At 39.1% G+C, this 21,592-nt stretch overlaps 1 protein-coding gene across 4 annotated transcripts in view; it reads left to right on the top strand.

Annotated features, from left to right (window-relative positions):
* Window positions 1–446: 446 nt before the first annotated feature.
* LOC117227324 (uncharacterized) overlaps window positions 447–21,592 on the top strand; it is a 106,987-nt gene continuing 85,841 nt past the window's right edge. Inside the window, exons 1-2 of one of the 4 annotated variants that reach the window (XM_033482448.2) lie at window positions 447–1,179; window positions 2,207–2,774. In XM_033482448.2, the coding sequence (XP_033338339.2) occupies window positions 2,689–2,774 (86 nt within the window). In that variant the 5' untranslated portion in view covers window positions 447–1,179; window positions 2,207–2,688. The remainder of the gene's footprint in view (window positions 1,180–2,206; window positions 2,775–21,592) is intronic. The other 3 variants (XM_033482446.2, XM_033482452.2, XM_033482451.2) reach the window with 3 other exon arrangements.

The following is a 21,592-nucleotide window of genomic DNA, read 5'->3' as shown; positions in this document are numbered from 1 at the left end:
AGCATAAAAATGCTGTTCAATCTTCGCGAACAGCGGAACCATAAAAGTTCACGGCATTCAGGGACCTCGCGGCTGTTCTTCTAAAACGAAGCGAAACCAGCATTATCGGCAGTGATTCGTGATAAATCGTGCACTTCGATCAGCAAACAAAAATCAAACTCCGCCGCGTTTTCTCCCCGAATTAATTCCGCGGGTCGGTCGGACACTTCGATTCAGACTTCGTCGCGTCCCATTACGGCGGAACGACGGTCCACGGGCCTCGGGCCGAGAGAAAGAGCCGGTAATCATTGTGCTTTCGCGAATCATCCAAACCGTGACGTCCCGTCGAAACGAATCCTAGTCAAAGCGAGCCGCGCGTCACGGCGCAATCAGGCGGTGCGCGACGATCTCGTGAATGTGCACGCGTGTCTACACGCGGGTACCATGGTTTTGCGTCAGTTCAATCTTATCGTGCGGTCCGTTCACATCTCCTGGATAGCCTAGTTACCATTTTAATCACGTCGGAAGCGGTGCGGCGGCTTCGTGACTCGGACCTTTCGAAATTTCCTTGGGGAAAAGTGCGTGAAAGTGCGACGACGCAACCGAACGAACGAACGAACGAACGGTCCTTACAGACACGAGAGACTCTGTGCTACTGACATCCTTGTTGTTTCCCGTCGAAGGACTTATCCACGACCGACGCCTCGATCCCGTGTTTTGTTTTGTCACCTCAAAATCTTCCAGACACAGAGACGCCGTCGACTGATCGGTGTCGTCGATGCCACGAAGACGCGAGAATGATTTAATCTGCATCCGATAGAACGGCCGATTGGAACTGCACAGGCTGAGTTCTGAGCTGACGAGATGGAGAAACGGACTTCGGTCTTTAAACCTCATTAATTAAACACCGAGCGGCAGTGGAAATCGAGTGGATCGGGGGCTACGGACAGGCTGAATGATCAGTCGGTGTCGTTTCTTTAGTAGCTTGTGATGCTTTCTCAGTGATTGGTTTCTGCGTCTGATTTGTGGAACATGACAGGCGGACTGTAAGAATCGAAGGCTGAAAAGTTTCCTTTTTCGATAGACAGGACGGTTGATAATTCTCTGTACAATTGTTGGGAGAGAAGCGACAGGAACAGAAATAAATAATTTTACTGCCAGAAGAGCCAAAGTTACTCGTCCGTATACATTTCTTTTTCGGTTCGTTTCAACGGAATGGAGAGAATACAGTAGGGCAGATGTACCACATTAAGGGTTCTGGTCACAGTAAGGATTTATATGAATGTTAACGCAAATAGTCTCAAAGTAAGAATGTCAGAAATGTGCAAGTTTTAATAGATAGACCTTTAGTTTTGAAGTCTTAAATTCCAATAAGCCAACGAAACGATTTAAGAATTGTTACACTTCAAACGTAGTAAAATGCGCATCTTTCACCGTTTGTGGTCGCTTGTACAGCACTTCGGCTATGTTTAGTACCATTTCTGGCTACCTCAAACATTTAATATTACACGTATCATAGTTTTCTGATAAAGAACGATACAAGTGATCAAAATGCAGCATAATTTTTCCAAAATTCCTCTTTCCTACATTCTACTTTGTGGTATTTGAAAATCTTGGTGTTACGACGTACGATGATATATTTATAATGATGTAAAAATAGTTTCACCTCTTTTGCATTGTTTTTTTATGTTTTTCTTGTTTATTTCATTCTTCGTATTTTCCTTCCCCTTCAGTTCCCTTCATTTTACTTCTAATTCGTTTTCCTTCATTTCTTCTACTTTCTCCTGCTTTATCCTTTTTGCTATTCATTCTATTCGCATTGCATTTTCTTCTTCCACTAGTTCCCTTTCTTTTTCTTTTTGAGATTACGTTTACACGTATCGTAATTATACGTATTTCCTGTGTTTATTTGAAGAAAAAACACGCAATTCCACGGGTCCTTTACTAAGGATACTTTGTGGAATATAGAGAATATATAAGAATATTTCATTAATTGTACGCGTTCACTAGAAACGATTTATTTATTAGTTTGGAGTTCCGTTGATTGCCAAGAGAACTGTAGCCAACTCGAAATAAAAAGAATATACGATCAACAGTACAGAGATCGCCAGAAACGACACTGTCCAGACACTGTCCACAACCGGTACATCTACCCTACAGCATTCTTCGAAGTAAAGATCAACTAGTTACTCTGCTTTTACGCAGCAGCTTATCGGAAAATTTACAGGAAATAACCAGCGAACGTGGGCGCGGTATAAAAATCGTGCAAAGTAAAGTCCAGAATAGCAACACCGGGAAGATCGCGATGCGCTTTCTCGATCTCGCGAGATCCGAATCAACGTCCTCCGCAATCAACAATCGAGCCTTTATCTACTGTATCAGATAAGGAAGCAAAGCGTCCGTCGATCGTTGCTCAGAAATCAGTCATCGACTGCTCGCCAGTGCCGGACAGGTGTTTCGAGAATATATCGAGTGTCGGGTCGATCGTTCCGGGTTCCTGTAGTGTTCCAACGAAATCCCGCTGAGTTTAATCCGGCAGGATAAAAAAGAACGGCGTCAACGCTTCGACACGAGGGAGAAAAGAAATGGAACTCGTGGGCGGCAAAGGCGGACGAACCCTCCGTATCCATCAGCAGTAATTAAACGCACGGTGACACGGTGCACCGCGATCGATACGCATCGATCTCGAAGCGTTCAGTGAGCGGAAGAATGATCACGTCGCCAGGCATCAGCATACTCGCGGCGGGCGTCGCTTCCGGGATCTGCTTTTTCCTTCTGAGCAGCATCCTCAAGGGGTGAGTGATCGGCGGCAGCCGTTTTCCCGATAATTTCCTCGGGGAAATTTTTAATCGTCGATTCACGAGCCAGAATGTCGAGCGTTAATAATTACGCGGCACGATTGTGTCGGGCAACAGATCGCGACAGTATTGACACCTTGCACTATGATTTCTTTTGCAGCTGCCTTGATCAGCTGTTCTTTGTCCTCGATCATTTTTGTACTTTGTATTTCTTCGTTTACTTTGGATCCTAGATTTTAATAACAGAACAATCAAATTTTATTTTCATTCAGAAGAGACGAAGAACGTTTGCATTTAATAGATTGTGTATAAAATCATCATCACGAGTCCGACTCGTTGTTATAGTGCAAAGGGTTAAACCGACGCCTATTTACTGGGATTACCTGGCGAGCATCGGAATCGGCAAAGATACAGAATTAATTCCTCGTAATGGACACGTGCGCTTGTCACGTCCGCGAAATTCGTCCATGAATCTATAATACGCGTAATACACGAACGATGAATTGTTGAATCCGACATTTTCCTTACGTTTTATCAATAGATTAATTCAAGATTAATTCAATGTTTCCGTATTTTTGCAGGATTATCATTAAATAAGATATTATTAAATTTACCATTCGTTATAGTATTTATTAGAGCTAATTTCACGTTTCAATTATCAAGCCATGAACATATATTTAGAAATATATGAAATATATATTATCGGTATTAAGAAATACTAACTATATATTATTAGTATTAAGAAACGCTAATTAGATATGATTAGTATTAAGAAATACTAATTAGATATTATTAGTATTAAGAAATACTAACTATATATTATTAGTATTAAGAAATACTAATTATATATTACTAGTATTAAGAAATACTAATTAGATATGATTAGTATTAAGAAATACTAATCAGATATTATTAGTATTAAGAAATACTAATTAGATATATTATTAATATTAAAAAATACTAACTAGATATTATTAGTATTAAGAAATACTAATTAGATATAATTAATAATAAGAAATACTAATTAAACTTATTTAGAAATACTAATGTTCGACGGACGCACCGTGGAATGATTGGCCAGAGAAGCTTGTCAAAATGATTGCATTTGTTTTCATGAGAACGAAAGCACTTGAGTATGAACAATGCCATTGTTTATTTCAATTGCGCAAAATATAGGGCACAGAATTAAAAATATACAAATAATTTATTTTGCTTTAATACAAAAATTTTGTTCCGTTATTATGGATTGAAATGAGTTAGTTTCATTTTTCATTTGAATTCTTTTTACGATATATTATTATATATTATTATTATACATTTTTATGATACATCTGTCGTATCTCTATGTGTCTCATGTTCTTTTAAATTTAATCCGATTAAAAACATTTAGAAATTCTTATGTTAGTCGCGAATTGGTTGCAAATACTTCTTATATCGTAAATAGAAATGTGTATCTGAAATACATAAAAATGTAGTATTTTGTCCAAGTTTATGTAAAAATCATTTATCACGCTGTTACCCTAGTTTGTTAGAAACTAGGGCATTACGAAAATTTAAACATGAAAATGACTACAGTGTTCGTATACCTTGAGCAATAATAGCATAACAATGTTTTATGCACAGACAATAATAACAGTTTTTGTTGGCGATTGCAAATGCGCCCGTTTCGCGCCCAACCTTACAAAAACTAGTCTGCACTTATCCCATTTCACTTTACCTCCGTGAAATTTCAAGCGAATATCGAACGTGGAAACAAAGGTTCGCAAGGGAAAGGGAATTCGTTAGGGAAGGAAATCAATTTTCTTACGCTTCTTGTGAATTTGTTTTGCCATTCGTCTGGTCAGCTGTTGCCAATTATGTGGCATGTTACGAAGCTGTTGCTGAGTATGTAAATTCGATAATTAAACGTAACAAAAAGTGCACATTGCACCGAGTTCCACGAGAGAAATATTCTCTCTCGTATTTCTTACAGAAGCGGGACGAGCAATCAAAGAGTAATCGTTTCTCGGTAAATCGTCTTATCTGTTTTCTCGAAATGGAAGACGGAAAAGATTGATCGATAAAATATCAATTTCCTTCGGTTTCATTCGGCATCAGGAGAGATCGTTTCGTGTACGATCCTGTCGTCAGTCGTGCAGGAAAAACTTCACTTTCGCGGACCTTGAAGACATCGCAGACAGACGTTAATGACGCGTGATGTAGCGCGAGCACACGCTCGGCTTGTTTGCGTCGCGTCTCGGTCTTCTACGAGCACTTTTTACCTGTGCACGCGGGCATCAGGTTTTCGTGGCATAACAAAATACCGCTGGAAAGCTGTTTTCTACCCTCGGGAGAAAGCTACAAGCCCGAAATCTCTCATCGGATGCCTAGAACCAAAAATATGTACGAATTTTCTACCGGAAGTTCGCGAACACTCGAGCATAATCTAGTTAAAAAATCGTTAACACGTTGGCTGCCACGTTGATCATTTGTGTCGGTGTATACGTGTCAAGTGCCGAATATCAACATCAAAAGTTTCCACATCATGGATGTCATTTATTTAATAAAACCGAAATTGGAAAGTTCAAATTGACCAAGGATATTATTTTAGAAGAGAGAGACAGAAGATATTAGTCTTATACTAGAATTTTTATAGACAACTTGCCATTTCTAGTAAAACGCATGCCTAAATTAAGAAATATATTCGATCATTTCTTACCAAAGACTCTTTATAATTTCATCAGCTTGAAAGCAAAGAATGTGAAACCGGTCATTATGACCGGCACGGTTGGTTTAGTGTTAACTCTTTCCTATTCAAAAAATCCTAGTAATATTCAGTTTGACCAAAATCTGCCAAAAAATTAGTGTTATTCGTATGCGACGTGTCAAACCTGTTAAAAAAAAATCTATTTTCGTCGCGTAACACATTTATAAAAATACATAGATTAATAGGACCTCGCAAGGTCGAACAAATTATCGCTGTGATAAGCCTGAGCCAATAACTTTTATAACCGTCGATTTTACTTATAAGAACTAATCGGTGAAAACGAGTTAAGAGTTAAGATGAATATCGGCAACGAAGATACCATTTCGAGTTCGGTATCGGTATCGATAAACAGGCCGATACACAAGCAGCATGAAATTTAGAAATCGTGACCAATCGCGTTAAAATCATAATCGATTTCGTTTCTTCCGCTACGCCGATGTCTTCTCCCATTTTTACGCGATCTTTTTCGCACCGTTTCTCTTCGATCTTCGTGCATTAGATACCGGGCAACTGATTGAACCGCTTTCTAGGAACGGCACAAGATAAATTCGACTTATATAAATTCAGGGATTCGAAGGAATTAATCGTTTATCAACGCCAGTCTCTTCTTATCGCGCGAATCTGTCCGATGCCAACGTTCGTTTGTCTTACAAAAAAAAAAACACCCGACAAACGATCGCGTTCCATCGTGAGAATCGAATGACGTATTGCGCGACGTAATCTTGACGAACGTTCCACGATACATTTGAATGCATGTTTAGTTATGAAATGAAGGAAACCAAAAAAAAAGTGGATGTTGATTAACGGTGAATACAAACAGACACGATAACGGTGTATTTTAACGGCGAACAAGATCTTTAACCCGATGTGCCATGTTAATCTAGATGAATGATCGTGGACGAGTGGGGAAAGCTAGGAGGCCGTTGATAGACCATTCCAAGGTCACCCGCAAATTCCTCAATGAAAAGGAGTTGCGCGATAGTCCCTTTCGACTTGTCAAAGATTACAGAAAAGATATATATATACATCGATGTATTGTTTTTTCGCATTTATTAATGATCGTTTGTTCCGCTTGTGACAAAAATGAATGCGCGACAGGTAGTAAAAACTTCAAAAGAATTTTAAAACATGTTTGTATGAGCCACGACTTTTCAAAATACGCAAGAAGAATATTTCTGATGACAATTATTTAACCTAACTATATAATAATAACTAATACAACCGAACTAACATTTAACCCGTTATAATTCGAATTTTTCGAATGGTTACAAAAAGTTTTATGTAACTCGAAACCAAGAAATGTCAATTTTGGCATATGAATTAAGAACGAATTAACAAAAAACAGATTCATAATATCTCCGATGTGTGATATTGAAAATCATGATCGCCGCGATTACGGAGGAACAACAACGGAACAAGATATTTTTGAATCGTGCTTGAAAATGAAATTATATTACAAAACGGAATAAATCCGTTTGTGATTTCAAAATCACAATCGAGACGCAGAATGTTGACTTGAACTGAAAAGTGCCGATCAGTGAAGGCGCCTAATTTTCACTTATTATCGATACATTTATATATTACGTAAAAAATAATACAGGCTAATTCAGTTACTTTGTGCAAGTTTTTATTTTTACGAATTCTTTTATAAAAATCCAAAGCTGGGAAGGATTTCATGCATCGGCTAGAAAATTCCTTCTGCTAAGTGAAGAATAATAACGCAATTAGATCTCGATCAAATGGACGTTTAATTGCATTTTAAAAACGCGCATGTACCACGAATGAATAAAAACCCGTGGTCTACTCGTCACTGAATATATTTCACAATTTGCCAAAGGACACTTTCGCGATCCGAGCGCATAAGATTGACCGTTACCGAAATTAATCATGGGAATCGAGGGTCACCCAAACCATAGCTAATGCGCGCTGGCTAACGAGCATGAATTCGCGAGCCTGCTCGACTCGTTTTGTATGTAAACAACTATTATCTGCGCGACATTCGCGATTAGAGCAGAGGCCATGTCCATTTTCAATCTTCGTTGACACTGATAATGGCGGTGTACAAGGCATCTGCGAGCCGTCTGAGAGGTCCGCCCGGTTCCTTAACGATCTCGTTGGAATTTCTCGGTTCGGTTTCGACTCCGCTGGGCAAAGTAGTCCGGGCAAAGGCCTCGAAGAAGAATCTTTGGCCGTTATGACCCGCGAGCTATACGCGCATTCCACGCCGCGTGTTCGCTCACTGGCAATGACAATTAACCCATTATACGTTGTTTTCATTCGAAATTACAAGTTGTGCTTATCTGGGAGACTAATTTACCGACATTTGCAGCGCCGATAAACATACAATTATATTTATTTCCGAGGCCTGCATTTGGTTTACCTTTATTCTACGTCATTGCAAATGTTGAGTATAAAATGACAGATCAATCCTTTGATCAATGTGATCACTTTTATATCTACGTTGATTAGTACCTTTTCGTTCTTAATGTCTTTATGTCAGAAGAATCAAATTTTGTTTCGACGTAGAGCAGACGAATAAGATTTACTCAATTTAATAGATTAAATAAATATTAAAATTAAATAAACTTAAATTCGATCAAATTGAAATTAACAAAATTTCATTGCCCAACTAAATAGTTCTGTATAGATTCGCGATTTTCCAAGTCACTGTCGCAGTAGACATTCTTTTTCCTTCCAGACAATGGCTGTCAAGTATTGGCAAAGGTAAATAGAAATTTCAGAGATACTGTGTTCTAGCAAAACCTTAGAAAGTGTCAAGATCGGTTGACAAACATACGGTACAGTTCTCGGTGCGAAATGTTCTAGCAGAACGTACATACTTGGAAAGCGTCATGATCGACTGAAAAAACACGTGCAAACTTTTCCGTGCAATAAAATCCGCTGTCGTACGCGATACGTTCGAACGTATCGAATAAATTATTTAACCGGGGCAATAAATTCCTCTTCTTTAAACATGTTCGAATGAATATTTTAACTTTCGCGCGAATACAGTTGATGAAAAGTGTTCTTGAATCGTGTACGAAAGGATCGCAATCGATGTATTATTGCAACGAAACGGAGGATAATTCTCACGCCGCGTCGAAGCAATATCGCAGATACTAGAAAGCGTCAATCAAGATGGAGAACATGTCCGAGCGACCATAAAATTCGGTAAAAAGGAGCGTTCCTCCGTTTTTGCAACGCTCTGTACGTGCTCCTGTTTATAAACGAATATGTTGCCGCGTGTACCAAATATGTGGCCGTGCAACGTGAAGTTTGGTATGCAGGACCCGCTTTTATTTACTCTCTTCCTCTGACCAGTCGGACGAGTGTCGCTCGATATTCTCCTTTTTTCGCCGGACACCGGGTAAATTACTTTTCGGCGATTTCCCCTGACGAGGGGAGGAGCTAAGGTCTCGGGTAGACTGAAATTGACCTTAAATTGCCAAAGAATTTGGGCTACAAAAATGTCCGACAATATTGCGTCCGTTAGCATTTTTATTATAGTTTATCGCGAACGATACCTTCCCTTACACTGTGATATCATTAAAAGGAAAACAGCATGTCAAATTTCTATAGATTATTTTTGCTAAATAGTTCGCCTATCGTTTAAGTTTCTAGCGAATTTTTGTTCAGAAACTATTTAGAAATTCGTTCGCACGCGACCTCGAGATTTCTTTGACAACGTCGTGTTTGCTGGATATTCGAGAATTGGAAGAATATTTTACAGCTGAAAAATAATTGGTTATAAACAGGCAGCCGATAGTGAATTTTAGTATTCCTTTTTCACATTTGCCATTGCAATTCATCTTTTTAATCGTAAAGATACAATTGTACTTGTTAGTTGTACAGTAAGAATTCTTGAAAAGGAACCTTTGATTTCTTTCCGGCCGTAATTAACTTCATATTTATCGAATAAGATATATTGAGTTTTTTTAAACTAAAAACTAAACAAACAAAAAAACGAATAACAAAATTTAATCTGCCTTATTAACATAAAGTTAAATATTTATTTATTTTCTTTACTTTACAAATATAAAGTTAATTATGCCCGGAAACGTACCAAGGGCATAGCAATTGGTCACCTTACAATAACCGCTGCTCTATACCCTTCTCAGGAGACGATTAATTAGAGAAATCCTCGTTCATGAAAATGCGTTATTGCACGGAAAAAGTAGCTTATTTCGTAAAAGTAAGTGCACAGAAAATGCAGCACTTAAAGCCAGTCGATGTGTTACTCACTGACATCGTAGATCCTAGAAGAGCCCTGAATGATCACGACCACCGTGTGCACTAGTAAATATTCAACTGAAGCTGTTCAGACAGACGATGTCCATTCCTCATTGTGACCAAGAAATTCCTCGGCATCCCACGATACCATGTCCGCGAAGAATTCGTAACACCTGCCTTTTTTTCCTGCGCTGAAGACTACGTTACGCTGCAATATCATTATCAGTTAGTCATACGTTAGACGTCGATAATGCAGTTAGACCATTCCGGTTCAAACACTCTGTGAATTTAGTTTCTTATCACAATTACCTCAGCTCCCTGCGCTACAGATTTTCCCAGATAAATACGGTCAAACATTCGGGAAACAATAAAACTGAGACGAGCAATGAAACTTTTATTAAGAAAAACGGTTGTATAACGCGTACACTGGTATGCGCTCAAAAACACGGTTCGTCGCGATTATCTATCAAAGATCGCGCGTGCTAATTGTTAGGTAACGAACCAGCTCTCACGTTTTATAGCAATCGTAAAATAACATTCGTACGAGGAGATCGCAGATCTTCATACGAAATTAAACTTTATCCGAAGACCGTCTTGAATTTCACCTGTTCAATTGATCGATGAATATACGTCCATCCGTGATCGTTCCAAACACAAAATGAGCTCGTATATTCTCGAATTCTTCGGCGAACAAGCTATTGTTAAAAAACTATTAAGACTAAAATATATTACACTAGACATTTCACAATTTTTATTATAGTGTACGATTAAATCGAGAAGTTCGCTCATTCCGATAAATGAGTCTTTCTAATGTCAACAATCAGCCACACACACACGAACCTTACGTTCGAATTTAAACTTTCTCATTTTCGAACACGCCACACTTTACTCGATCTCTTAATCGTGTCTAAAGTCATCAATGGTTCCATCTCGTGCTCGTTATAACTAGACCGATTTTATGCTTCGCATCTCGAACATCCATTAGGCACCAAACTATTTGAAAACAAGAGAATCACATTATACGCCGCGGTAATAATAATTTAAATGAAATTTTCAGAAGCGTTAATGTCTATTGTATACAGTCGAGTTCTTTCTCCTCGGCGTATTTGTGCGCCAGGAGCATCGTTCTTGACTCCTACCGTTAATTTGTAATCGTTATTGTATGCTTTCCAAAGGGATTCGTCTTGCCGTAAATAAATAAATAAAAAATGTAAGCATTCGTACGAACATTCGTCTGCCATTAGCACTTTGACTGCCATGTTACCCATATGTGGGTGGCAGAATTATTTGCTCAGATTTGAAAAAATTAATTGTTACGCAAATCTATTACGTTTTCCTAATTTTTTTAGGACTCTTAAAACGCGAGAATATTGCAAAAGTAACATTCTACAATTTAACTTTTCAATCAAAATCTGATTAACACTTGGAGTACTTTGGAAGATTTTGCAAGTGCCGTATAAACTAAAATCAAACCTTGCCCTTTGCAAACGTTGCGCGAAATGACTGCCACGTGTTACCCATACGTGGGTGACCGAATTATTTGCTTCAGAGTTCAAAGTTAATTGGTACGCAAATCTATCGTATCTTCCCAATTTTGTTGCGATCCATAAAACGTAAGGACATTGGACAATTAATTCACGTCGTCCTATTTAACTTTCCAATTTAAATTGAATTAAATAATATACTTGAATCTTACGAAATTGTTAAGGCAGTTCGCGTGGCAGTCGAACAAGATACTTTAATTTCATGAAATTTTGTAGACGGTTCGCGTGGTACGACAATAGCACCTCGGGCAAGATATCACGGGAATTGGGTGCACCGACGAAATTAATTAGGTCAAACATTGTCTGGTCTAGGCAAATGACGCTCCACCGTAGACAGTCACCTTCAATAACACCGCGATTACGTGCCCCTCGTAACGTCGTTACGCACGATTAATTAAGTCAATGGCGAGAAGTTTCGTATCGCCGGGGCAACGAATCTCTCGCGGTCGTTGTGCGGTTTCCTTTCCGCGCGGCTCCTAGCCGTAATGATTCAGTGCAGATCGATATCAGGCCCGCGTCCCGAGGTAACGAGCCTGGCGCATTGTTTCGACGTAAGTTGACCCAGATGAAGAAGTAATTTCTCAACGAGCGTGAACCGGCTGCGAGAACGCGTGCCGGCCGTGAGAGCAAATAATCCCGTCGCGGCGCAGCGCGGCCCGATCCGACCCGTTCACACCATCCGCGCCCGTTAATAAACGCCAAGAGGATGTGTATGTACACCTTCCCCGATCGAGTCTCGACATTCTTGTCAATAATTCACCGAACCACGATAAACAACGCGATAAAAAGTTCTCGCGAGCCCTTCCATTTATTCATCGGCTAGGATTCAGCTCGGACACATTCGCTGCTTCGATTTCCTGCCGCAATTAGCTGGCCTTGATTTAGTCGATCTTCCCGGAGATCGTCTCGTTATATGGTTTCCTGACCCTGGATTAACGGTAGCAAAGTCTTCGTACGAATTTCAATTTTCGGAGATTATTTTGCAACGGTGATGCAACTTGTTTTGCTCTCCGAGTGAGATAGATCCTCGGAAATAGTTGCATAGGTTCAATGATGAAGGTGTCCGATATGAGATCCATTCAAAGTACTTTTATTAAAACTAAATACTGAAAGCGTACAAAATAAACAGCAAGGACGGAATTTTATTGTAAATATCGTATATTTGATTTTATATGCACATATACAGGGTGTCCCAAAAATGTCTCGCAATCCGAAAGTAGGGGATTCCTGAGGTCATTTGAAGCAACTTTTTCCTTAGCGAAAATACAATCCGCGGCTTCGTTTACGAGTTATTAACGAAAAACAGTGACCAATCAGAGGCGAGATCATTTGACGCGAGACGGCCGAGCCAATGGGCGGAACTGGGCTCCGTGCACTCGTTGGCTGGGCCGCCGCGCGCCAGCCAAGCTTGCCTCTTATTGGTCAGTGTTTTTCGTTAATAACTCGTCAACGAAGCCTCGGAGAAAATTTTCGCAAAGGAAAAAGTTACTTCAAATGATCTCAGGAACCTCCCATTTCCAGATTGCGAGACATTTTCGGGACACCCTGTATGTACATGTATATATATACGTATGCGTATGCGTATGCGTATATGTATATTTATATGTTTAGCTCTCAAATTAGCCGCCACACTCAATTTCCACGAAACAAGGGACTCGAGTTCGGCTGATTAAAAACAAACAACGCCTCCTATCTCCCCGTCGCGTCTCGCTCCCCCGTGATCGTCATTTTCGGCTAGGAGAATATCAGACTTTGTGTATGTACGTGTACTAGCGGCAGAGTACAATCGAGACAAAGTGAAACAGATGCAACAAATACAAGATGCAAGAGCGTTGACTTGTCCCTAAAACATTAACATCAAATTCTTCTTCACATGATTATTTGTAATTACTAATTACTAATTAGCATCTTGATTAACGTTTCATTGGATTATGCAGCAAACGTGCAGTACTGTACACATATTTTTTTATATTTATGTTGTATCATATGATATCTTACGCCTACATTAATGTATAACGTTAAGAACCCGAAGGTAATATCGGGAAGCGAGAAAATGAAACACTACGCATAAACTAAATGACGCAAAGGGCAAGGGGAGTCGGTCGCCCGCTTCACCTAGCCTCTTCCAATTTTTATTTGATTCCAGACTTTTGTTTATTATTGGCTAAGTTACGCGTTGAACAAGAGACGTGATTAGGTGGAGCGGGCGATCTATACCCCTCGCCCCTCGGGTCAATTAGCTAGTGGGTCTTCTCGTTTACCAATAGAAGTGGGTTTCGGGAGGTCATAGAAAAGTGGGGATTACGGGCGTGCAGCTCAGGCGGAGCGCGAGCGCAATACTCCCTTGCCACTCTGCCGAAACGATGGACTTTTTCTGAGCAACGGACAGTACGTAGTAAACGGAACGTTTTCATCATTGTCAATGTTCCTAAACACTAACTTGGATGGAATACCTGTGGTAGAACAATAATAATATATCCTTTACAAACTTTAAAGTCGATTTTCTCGAAAACAGAGTTCCGGATAAAAAAATGTTATACCAAATTTGTTTCTTATTTTGTTCACGTATAATCACCCTCTGCTCGGTTGTGCTATAGATAAAAGAAAGTTAGTTAGTAAAAACATAGGACTGGCTAACTTGAACTAGAACATATGATGTAAGTACCGAATTTAAATAACTAACTAAAAGTAGATGCACGTTTGAAAACAAAAATACGTATTCTTTTCCAATAAACTGAAAAATACAGACAAAAATTGAAAATATGCTAATTCACAGATTTGAAAAAGGAGTTCCTAATACGAGATCTGGTTTGGCTTTCCTAGGAAATTGATTTTTTTCACCTTTTTTTCCACGCGTTGGCCATATGGAACTTGTTTCTTCGGCACAAATTGAATGCACTATACAATAGTATTCAAGATATTTGTAATATAATTGATCTCCTCCAAAAACTTTTCGCAACGTAGGGTCTTATATTAGGCAACTTTATCCTGCTTGGTACTTTACTCACTTTTGCATCACCCTTTAAATCATCAAAGTCTGTTTCATTCATAATGGACATAGTTGGACAGCGCAGAATAATGAAATTAAATTTTGCAATTGTAAAATCAAAAACATATTTAGGAAATGATGATTCTGTTCCACTCAACCATGGTCGAATGAATTCGTGCACGTTTCTAATAGCGAAGCATTCGAGAAAACAAATTAAATCGGTGGAAGCTGATCGATTCGCCAAGAGAAATATTACGCGATAACGGCGCATTGGAAAAAATTGAAATTGCGGACCCAAAAGCACAAAGATCTGCTTAGTCTTGATCGTCCGAAATTGGGTCAGTGAATTTCTCTTCGAAGGAAGTACAGCAATCGCATAGAAAATACAAGAACAAAAGATTCGCCTATCTTATCGACAATTTGAAAGAAAATGCAACAACAAACGTTTACCAGATACAAATATTGTTTCACGCAATTGGAACATCTTATCTGTATTTCTTCCTATTACCGTTGTACTTTCGTAATGCTTTCGATAAGTTTATCATAGTAAAAGCTCCCGCCGTAAATTACGCGGGACGGAGGAAGCGTGGCAAAAAGAAGAATCTGGACTAAAAGAGAAGGTCGAAGAAACGCGAGACACGAAGAAGTAAATTCATGCAAACTGTGCCGGCTGCCGGCGTGCTGGGAATTAGGGACGAGCGAAGAAGTTTACGAGAGGAACCGCGGATTTCTGCGACGCATGATGAAATGCAAAGCAGCAGGCGATTTCACGGGCAAATTGTCGACAGATGCCGGGGCTCGTGCAAACACGGAAAATGCGTTGGAGTGTTGCGAACGGGGCCGGGGAATTTCTGGTACCGTTAATAATCATGATAATTCGCGTCCGATACACGGTCGATGCTTCGCCAACCTGGAACAGGTCTATATTAAAGCTATACGACGGATTAAATAATACGAACCAAGGCAGCCGCGCGTGCGTGGGTATCGCATTAAATAATTCCGTGGAGAACGTTGTATTATTCGATACGCGACTGCGCTTCTACCGGAGGGACGTTCTTGCAATCGGAACCGCGAATTCGTCGAGCATAAATTTTCCTTAAATAGCTTCCCTTTTCAATATTAATTTGATTAAATGAAATACTTTAACTTTGTAACATTTTCGGAATTGTTGGCGCGGTGAACAAAATGATAACAAGCAAACGAAATGCGCTTGAATTTTAATACAATCCTTGGAAAAAAATATTCGAACACCTTTCGAAACACTTTAAAAATAATAATAATAATTTTTTAAGAATTGGACTAAATGATTTGAATCTTCTTTTTAGTGTTCAAGGGACTGGTTTACTGTACAATGATTAAAATACTTTTTTTTATTTTCGTTACCACTTTGAACGACAAAAAAAGAAAATAAAAAGAATAGTGCACGCTAATTTAGTTTCATCTTCGACACATTCATTCTGTAACAGAATAATTATTACCGATAATAAGCAATGCGAGATTCCATACATACTTTTTGTATATAGTTGTTTATTGTTTATGTTACATATTTATAAATACATCGGACTCCCGTACAACGTGGGGGATATGTTCCGCGTAATAGGAAATCTATACGCTATACGGAACTCACATTATCCGATCAATTTATGTAACTTCAAGCACGCCCAGCCTTGCTTGTCTTCGGCGATGCCTGAATTGAAATTTTTCGTTCAGATTTCGAACAGGATACAAATAGCCGAAACGTTAGAAACACATTTTACGAACATTGATCCGCCAATAGAGCGGTTTACGGAATTTCAAAGAAAATTGAGTGATTGTCTATCCCCATATTTTCAGTCTACAAATGATCTAGAGGAAGAACTGTTTTTAATCAACGATAACAATCAAGACGAAACTATGGGTTATTCGAGCGATGAATCTGTACAACCAATATTAACAAGACGGCGTCGTTGGAACTTATTTGTTGATGCTTCTGATAGTGAATAAATGTTAAATAGTGAAGTGCATATTTTTATTTTTATTAATAGTTGAATAAAATTATTTTTCTCTTATGTGTGTATTACTATTACTATTTTTTTTATAAACCGCTACTTGTTAGTAGCGGTTCTATGTCGAATTTATCTTACGTATTATACGGAATTGTTTATCGCGCTGTACGAGTACTAGTCGCATATTTTTCATCGCCTTATACTAATTCGCGTTATACGGGAGACCACTGTACATACAAGTGTTTCGCTGCAGTTGCTATGAACTGAAGAACAGTCACGGTTTTTGTGCGTCGTTGAACTGCACGCAATTACAGGAAATATACTATACAGAGGTTAGAGAAATTTGAATACAGATTTAATTACTTTTTTCGCTAAAGAAAGTGGTTATTAAAATAGCAAGGAGTTCTTGTTTTCATGAATTAGGGTTAATTTTCATTTCGGTTATAGACAGAAATTGGTACCCGTACGAACAATAAACAACGTCCCAAGTAATATGTTATTACAAAAGGAAAGCTAGAAAGCAATGTGTCAGCCTGCAGAGGAACAATGTCTTTCTGATTACAGGGTAACCGCAGATATTTGTTAAAGCACACAGCAAGAAAACGTTCTGGCTCGATACGATTGCGCAACGTGCCAGTATAATATTTATTCTGACAAGATGATTCGACACTTTCTCTTTTTCTTGAATGCTGAATTGAGACAGTTTCAACCTTTCCCAGCCTGGTATCTTTTCTCAGATACCTAGGATATTTCCCACGGGAAATGACAATGTATCGACTACAAATTCAAGTCGCGGTGTCTTAATCGAAACTCGTCCATAAGTTCAAACGATAATATTTAATCGCCAATATCGAGCAGAAGAAGGAGAAAGAAACCGTCGAACAGACAAAAATGAATGGAAGACACTGAATGATCTGTCTATCACTGCAAACTGCGGAAGAATAGTTCAGCTATTTGGAATGGTTACGTTCAAGGCTACGTTCGCGTACCTATGCTGAACGCGCTGACGAAGGCAGACTACATTTACCTATGTCCATGTGTAAATGTTTACGTTTTGTCAACAGACACAACGAAGCCATTTTTTTGGCGTCCTATGTTACTTCACACGCTCCTGGATACTCATATCAGACGACAAGTCAAATCCTCGCGTTTACGAGGATAATTTATACTTTAATTTAGACTTTAAAAGCGCTAATTTTTTTTTTTCTTCCCGGATTTTCTTCTTGCGGTTAATCCAGCCGAAAGTCTCTAAAACTATTGACGATACGGAATAATGTTACAGGGGCAAAAGTTTGATTATTTGAGAGCACATAATCTGACGCAGCCGGGTGGACCTGTAGAGGACACGTGAAGGTCAACTATATTTTCTTAACCCTCTATGGGCCCATATAACTTTCAAGTCACAAACTAATATGTCCACGTTTTACCAAATAGTTCTAGTTTTTTTCACATGATGATGTATACGTCTTAATAATATAATTCCTCTGAAATAACCAATAACAACATTGACGGCGGTTGGCAGCACCGTCAACCTGAAATGTCAAAATAAATACCTTGCAAGTTGTTTGCAGATAGAAACCAAAGGGACCATCTTGTGCAATTGAGATTATTTGTGCTTTTGTCGGTGTTTACTAAATAAAAAAAAGCGTATATAATAGCTCTGGGTTCGTATGTCAATAACAATTTATTTATTTGCATTTCAATAATCATTTTGTTACTATTTGTATATGATACAGTTTTGTAACTTTCAGGTTACATTAGGATATTGTGGTAGATTCGAGTGTATTTGGGATAATAGTTGTGCTTTCTCCTATTTTCAAATTTATATATCAAATACCCAAAATATGGATACAAAATCATGTAAAAATAAAAGAGGAATTAGAATTAGACGCATCAGCGGTAACAGATCCGAAGATTTTTCATTAGATTCTGAGTCCGATGAAGTAGCATTTACCAGACGACGCATAAATATTATTGACAGCGACGACGAATTTAGTACCGAATTATCATCGGATGAGGAAAATTCAGGACCACAAAAAACTATTTGGCAATCAGTTCCAAATGCAACGTACATCAACGTTTAACGCCAAATTCAAACTATTTTATGGAATTTCACGTTTAAGCATTTATGCACAAAAGTGGAACCATTGTAAGCTGTTGTTACTTCAAAGTTACAAATTGAATTAATTATAATAAAGTCGTTTAAACTGTTAAATATTTTTTTAATTAGCATATATAGGTTTATAATAATAGATTTTCCGTTGCATAAATTTTTTTATACTTAAGAAAAAAATTCGGCCCATAGAGGGTTAAGAGAAATCAGATATACCTTTATATGCTTATCGATGCAGCTCGTTATTTTACATATAAAATTTTGGAGACGTTTCAATTTGTAACATTTTCGAGTAAAGTCATGTCTTCAGTTTTCCGTTTCATATGAGTTGTAAGAGCGTGGCAGGAAGAACTGATCGATGGATTGCGAAGATAGAAACTTCATCTTCAAAATAAGCCCAGATTTATTACGTGGTATGACCTTTTTTCGCGAAATTGTAACAGTTCACAAGTATCGACAATTCGTAAAAAATCGGACATTCAGTGTACGAATATTTTTTACATTGATTGTATATCGAGAATTCTCGACCTTGACAACGAGGAAAGATGACAGCGGTTTAACGATTAGCGGAGTCCCTTGATAATATTATTTTATTGTATTTATAACGACATTTTAAGCTTAGAACGACGAAAACAACGTTCCTCGTTGCCATCGATCGTGACCGCGTTGTTCGGCCCGCGTCCTGCCCCACTCACCCCGTGAGATTTCGGGTGGCTCGAGTAGTCTCTCGCGAGGGTGCGAGCGCGCGATCGCGGATCGATCGCAGTCTAGTATTGTTTCACAGCAAATCGAGTTCTGCTTCGTTTAAACCGATCGTTTCTGTCTGTGCCCTTTCATTCGAGATTCACTTCTCGCTCTATAATCTATCGGGAGAACGCGATTAATTTGTTAACACTTAAATAACCTTGAGTTCTCCGACTAGACTTGAAAATGAATATTTACGCCGATGCATCGCGTCTTCCTAATTACTAGAAAGTAATTGTGCAACTTAACTTTTCAAATTTTCATTCGACTAAATGGAATACTTTAATTTGACGACATTTCGTGAGCTTTCGGTGCGGCGAGTTGAAGCGTTTAAATGTAAACAAATTCGACAATGTGAAAACGCTTTTGGAACGCGACGTAATAGTTTTCAGTGACTCGAGTGCAAAGAATGAATAACGACCGCGGATGATTCGTTGAAGAATGATCTATCGCAGATCGTCGATACGTTCCGAAGCACCTTCGACGCGTCAAGAATGGTTATTATAGTTCACCGCACAGTAGAACGCGATCCGCGAGCGTTACGAAGCGTTCTATCGGCTTCGTCTTTCGATCGCGACGCTCTCACGATCTACCATGTTGTTCCCGATCCTCTGCGTTGTTCTCGTTCCTCCGGCACACATCCGGAACAATTGAAGCCGTTGGCGCGTGGTCCGTTTCCCGCGAAAACCGCTGTCAAACAACGCGTCCGTGATTGACACCCTGCCTCCCAATTCACGCCCACGCTACCAAGTATCTCTTCCATTTTCTATTGTGCGTCCCGACAGTGCCATTCGCGTGACGCAAAAATTACCGATACATGCGATGCGCGAGGAACGGCCATTTGTGACAATTATCAGACTGCTGTCACATCCAGTGCAATTGGATCTGCAATACGAATGCTTCTAAAGTCATCGGGCGATGGTACGAATGACAGAGTTTGGCATGTTTTAACGTAGCGTTGTAAATAATTTTGTTTTCCAATTCTTTGGTGGACATCGATGCATGCATTTAATGCACTAAATATGTTAATGAATGTATCGGTATCTATATACGCATGTTTAATTTACTAAATATATTAATAAATATATTTGTATCCATACATATGTAAATATATGTATCTATACATATGTAAATATATGTATTAATACATATATAAATGCATGAAGAAATATATTAATAAATGTGTAGAATATCTGTACGTATATTTAAATTCTCATACAGTTCATCGAAGTGAAAATTCGCCTGTTCAATGTTTCAAGACACTGTGAAGTATCGAATAATTTTCTACACGTAGTACAAGATGCATTTTTAATACTTTTTACGCTTGTATCATTTTCTCGGATCGGCTACCAATAATTGGAATGTATTTATTCGCGAGGTACTAACTAACGCGTCGAACGTAAAATGATCTAGATCATACGAAGCAGAAAGATTTCATCTTGAAAATGCCGCGATCGTCGACAATCTCGTTGTTCGAGCGCGAAGAATTGAACAAGAAATATAGCGAAGTTGTAAGTGAAAAACGGTTCGTTGACATAACGTTTAACGCCTCGAGTGTCGTTTCTCGCAGAAACTGCTTTCAAGAACGACCTTTTGTGCGAAAATTCTCAGCTATCGTTCCTCGAAATGCGCAACGTGTGTAGCTCCGTTGCACAATCCGTCAATACCGATAATGTTAATCGGCTGGGGACAATGCCGCGCGGATGAGAGGGAATTTACACGGCAACCCGTGCACGAGGTACGGAGGCGTTTAAGAATGCGGTCGATGTATGCTACGCCCACGGGAATCGTAATGTATTCGCGGCGGGTTCGTTGAAATTTGACGGCCGTTACGAAAACAGTTATCCAACCCTACGCTTCCTCGACGTAATATAGGAAACGGAGGAAGCGGCCGATAACATGAATTTTAATGAGCGTAATCCCGTTCGTGGGAGTTATTACTCCATTTACCCAAGGATTTGCGGACGGCTAAGGATGTTCGTGTTGTTGGCGATATTTACACCGAATAAAAATGCGAAGAACTTGTGCCACTGCCGCCTGAACGAGATATAGACTGGTACTAGGACCGCGGCGAGAAGAAGAAACCTTCGTACGATTCCGTGGAGCGATACGCAAACCGGTGGATGAATATTAAATTCGAACGGTTAAACCATGCTGGAAGAGATCATGCTCGGAATCTTTGAACATCTGGTCAATGACTGGATAATTCTTTGGAATTATTGTTGTTTTATTCGATGGATAAGATTCGGTGTGCGATGGATAATTTGGGAAGACGAGATACGATTATTCGAGCCTTGAGGCTCGCATTTTATAGTTATCCATGGTCAACAACCATGAAAATGAGCTGCAAGGCTCGAACAATCGTGTCTCCTTTTCCCAAATTGTCCATTTTTGTGAACGATCTGTGCGTCTATTAGGGAGGATTCATTGTATTTGTCTAGAAAAATCGAAGCTCCGTGAAAGT

The sequence above is a fragment of the Megalopta genalis genome, unplaced genomic scaffold (assembly GCF_051020955.1).
Source record: "Megalopta genalis isolate 19385.01 unplaced genomic scaffold, iyMegGena1_principal scaffold0020, whole genome shotgun sequence".
Classification (NCBI taxonomy): Eukaryota; Metazoa; Arthropoda; class Insecta; order Hymenoptera; family Halictidae; genus Megalopta; species Megalopta genalis.
This window is presented reverse-complemented; position numbering and strand designations above follow the sequence as displayed.